The sequence below is a fragment of the Primulina eburnea genome, chromosome 1, assembly GCF_022965805.1.
Source record: "Primulina eburnea isolate SZY01 chromosome 1, ASM2296580v1, whole genome shotgun sequence".
NCBI lineage: Eukaryota > Viridiplantae > Streptophyta > Magnoliopsida > Lamiales > Gesneriaceae > Primulina > Primulina eburnea.
Window position 1 is genome coordinate 23,950,893 of NC_133101.1, and position 4,195 is coordinate 23,955,087.

The 4,195-nt window shown below is 41.0% G+C and overlaps 1 protein-coding gene across 1 annotated transcript; it reads right to left on the bottom strand.

The window, feature by feature from the left end:
• Positions 1–2,881: 2,881 nt before the first annotated feature.
• Positions 2,882–3,570, bottom strand: LOC140805987 (uncharacterized). Its single transcript, XM_073162390.1, has 2 exons — positions 3,163–3,570; positions 2,882–2,929 (listed from the first exon to the last, which is right to left on the bottom strand). Exons 1-2 carry the CDS (start codon positions 3,568–3,570, stop codon positions 2,882–2,884), a joined length of 456 nt encoding a protein of 151 aa, XP_073018491.1.
• Between the last annotated feature and the right edge of the window lie 625 nt (positions 3,571–4,195).

The following is a 4,195-nucleotide window of genomic DNA, read 5'->3' on the forward strand; positions in this document are numbered from 1 at the left end:
AGTTTTCTTCTCTTTTAGTTATGGTACATGTAGGTGACAATAAAAGAATGATTTTCATCTAGTTTATGAAATAGTGACTGAATTATTGGTATATTTGACAGTATAGGAGCGAGAAACATCGTCTCAAACAAGTATTCGTACAATTGGACAGTAAGTTGGCATGTTCTTGAAGTAATACATGAGTAGTATTATGATTTCAAATACTTCCCATTGATTATTGCTATATGTACATTGTTAGTATGTTTATTGATGAAAACATAGCACCATATTCCATTGTTATGTATTAAATATGTAAGAAACTCATGAATATTGATGATGGGTGCTATGTTATGAACATGAAAGGAAAAGGACTGATTTTTACATGATATAGAGCTTGTTGACATCATGGGTGGTTTTAAGTCCACCAAAGCTATTGGCTAATATATGTTCATGGGGCGTGGGGTTGCCAAAGGTTGCTCCCTGACGTCCAACACAGTAGTAACTATATAATAAAGCAAGCACAGTAGTACAGGTCAACTAATGAGGCTCAAGTACAAAAATGAACATGAATATATGCTATGATATGACATGGTTTAAAGTTTCATTGTTGTCACGACTTGATATGTATATTCTTTCGACGCATATTGATACGTACAAGTGCCAACTTATTGAGTTTTATAAACTCACGTAGCTCATGTATTACAGGATCAGGTAGCGAAGATGCATAGGATGCCGGTTCGCCAATGGATGCCTGTGATGTGCCTCACCTCGACAAGAACCGGGACTTAGTATTGTATAGCTTCCGCATATGTATTGTACTAAAATATGTCAGGGTTTGAACAAGTTTTTACGATGGTTATGATTATACAAAATTTGCTTGAGGTTGTTGCTTGAGTTGAATGACATTTTAGTTGGTATCGTATTGTTGTATATATGGTATTACTTGAGGTTTTGGTTTAAACAAATGTAGGGACATCATGCCAAAACTTTTATAAACCATCAAAGTGACGCCTCTTGTTTGATTTTCTTCATAATATAGTTATATCATTCAAATCCTATTTTGATTATGGTAATCATGCTAAGTATAGAGTAAGGGTGTGACAACGTACCTCACACAGCGAGCATCAGGACTCGATGTCCTCGCCTGACAGCTCAGGCTCCTCCTCATTATCATCATGTCCATGTCCAAATGTAGGCTGTGGTGGGAATGACTCACCAGATGGACTGGTAGCAGGGTAATGCTGCGAAAGCACTCGATGATAATCATAAACGTGCGCCTGGTGCTCGCGCGTCATCCTCAACAATCTCTCATAGCTTACGCTCGACTTCATCCATACAGGGGTCGTTGGTCTGTGCACGTGACTACTGTGGGGCGGGTTGTGTCGGCGAACCACTGCCTGAGGCCTCTACTGAACCACGAATAACCATTTGTCTTCTCCTATCCCTCGGGAGGGCACCAGATAGTGATGTATCGCCTTTTTGTATGCAGTAATGTCTCACTGTCATCCCAAGTAACACCCGCTACATTGCAGAGGTCGGTGATATTCGATGAGTGGGGCATGCTGACAGTGGATGTGCCCCTAGCAGCCTGTAGAATAGATGTCATAATTACTCGGCCTGCGTCCACTGTCCTGCCGGTGAGGATGCAAAAGATCAATGCCGCATTCTTCTTCGTCACGTCAGACACCGCGAGGCCAAAAAATGATACCAGTTGTAGGCCTCCCTTTTCATTGACGTCGCTGGGAATGTGAACTGTACTCGGTTCACAAAGTGTGTTTATGACCGTCTCGTAGGGGTACGAGTCTCTCATGAACAGTGTGAACCCATCTGTCTCATAATCTGGCATCCCATACAGCGAATTGATCGTTGTGCTATCGAAGGCAACCATCCGCCCTCGAAATCCTCACGTGAAACTCCTCATGCTTAACTTTTAGATTCGCATAAAATTCCCTCACAAGGGACATCACAGCATCAGCCGGGGGCTTAACAAATTCGCCCAAATTCATTGTTCGAGCATGAGCCAACGTAGTACTCTCTGGGTAACTCTGCTCCATACCCCTTTCTCTCTGCATGTTTTTTTCTAATAGTTTCATATAATTCTCGGCGGCGATTGTATCCCAGAATCGTCGTCTATCAAAGCTGACAGTAGACGACTCGCCCTCGCCAGATTCACCTCGCTTATTCTTCTTTTTAGGCGGCATATTGCAATCAAAATCAACCTCGCTCAACAACTTTCCACAATAACTCCAACAATATTCCACAAATCAAGCAGCCACGGTATTAACACAAGCAATCAATCAATAATATCCTCAAACAAGCAATATTCCCATTTTCAAAATACTTGAAAACGAATTCACTTGGAACATTTATCGAACACCTTGTGTACACCAACTCTAGAACCCTATTCCTTAAAATTCTAAAAATATCTTGAAAATTTAGAATACCAAGAACGATTACCTTGTGCTAGAATAACCAAAATATGCTTGTAATTCCTCCGGTGTTGGTCCGTTGAAGAAATTTTTTTCAGAAATTTTTTGATCCAAAATAAGGTCTAGGAGTAACAAATTTAGGTGGATTTGGTGTGAGGATGATATGGGTGGTGTATTGTGGTGTTTAGGAGGAGAATTTGTGATGGATTTATGGTGATTGGCGAAATTTCGGTGGTGGAGGAGAATAGGGGCCGCGGCTCTTTGTTCTTGTTTCTGAAAATAAGTCTCGGATCCCTTTTTTTTCCTTATAGCCCGAACTAGCGCGACGAAGCTGATTATGTAGCGCCTAGGCGCTTAACGCATGGCCTTTTTAGCGCCGCAGCGCTGATTATGTAGCGCCTAGGTGCTTAACGCATGCATTTTGTGGCGCTGCAGCACTGCTTCCTGGCGCTTAGGCGCTTGTACTTCCGAGATTAGTGATATGTTGAGCCCTTTTTTGCACACTTCGTTTCAGCTTGTACCTACATAATAACACATAAATCAGTGTCTAAACTACACATGCCAAATTAAAAACAAAGAAAACGTAAAAACAATAATACTACTGAAAATAAAATGAAATAAAATAACACGAAAGCAATAAAGAGATACTGGTTGGGTTGCCTCCCAACAAGTGCTTGGTTTAACGTCGTCAGCCCGACTATCCCCAGTCTGTTTAGTTTGATTCGATCAACTTGATACTGTCGATATTCCTTACTTCGATCCCATAGTAAGGCTTAACCCACTGTCCATTCACCTTGAAGGTTCTTCCATCACTGCACTTTAGCTCGATAGCCCCATAAAGATACACTGTTTCCACAAAAAATGGCCCTGACCAACGTGACTTTAGCTTACCAGGAAACAACTTCAGACGAGAGTTGAATAATAGTACTTGTTGTCCCGGTTTGAACTCCCTTCGGACAATTATTCTGTCATGCCACTTCTTAGTCTGCTGTTTGTAGATTTTTGCATTTTCATAAGTGTCATTTTGGAATTCATTTATCTCACTCAACTGCAGTTTTCTAATATCCCCCGAAGCTTGTAGATCGAAATTTAATTTCTTCATAGCCCAAAATGCTCTATGCTCCAACTCCAACGAAAAATGACATGCTTTACCAAAAACCATCCTATAGGGAGACATCCCAATAGGCGTCTTGAATACAGTCCGATAGGCCCACAAAGCGTCATCTAGCTTAATGGCCCAATCCTTCCGGTTTGTGTTGACAGTCTTCTCCAGTATTTTTTTAATCTCCCGATTTGATGCTTTAGCTTGTACATTTGACTGTAGATGATATGCTAGTGCCACATTGTACTTCACACTGTATTTACCCAAAAGTGAGTTGAAAATTCTATTGCAGAAATGCGTACCTTCGTCACTTATGATGGCTCTCGGCGATCCAAACCGGGTTAAGATGTTCTTATGCACGAATTTAGCTACAATATGAGCGTCGTTAGTACTGGTGGCGATTGCTTCCACCCATTTCGAAACATAATCCACAGCTAATAAAATATAGGAATTGCCAAAAGAAGGGGGAAAAGGTCCCATGAAATCTATGCCCCAGACGTCAAAAAGTTTCACTTCCAAAATGTTTGTCAGTGGTAATTCGTGACACCTAGAGATGTTTCCTAACCTCTGTCATCTATCACATGATTTTACTAAGGTATAAATATCTTTAAACAAACTAGGCCAGTAAAAACCAGATTGCAATACCTTAGCTGTTGTTCGTGATGCTCCAAAATGTCCACCATAT

Coding starts and splice junctions, on each gene's coding strand:
- LOC140805987 (XM_073162390.1), bottom strand. CDS start 3,570: ATGGTTTTTGGTAAAGCATGTCATTTTTCGTTGGAGTTGGAGCATAGA. Junction 2,930..3,162: donor AGCCTTACTATGGGATCGAA/GTAAGGAATATC, acceptor GTTATTATGTAG/GTACAAGCTGAAACGAAGTG.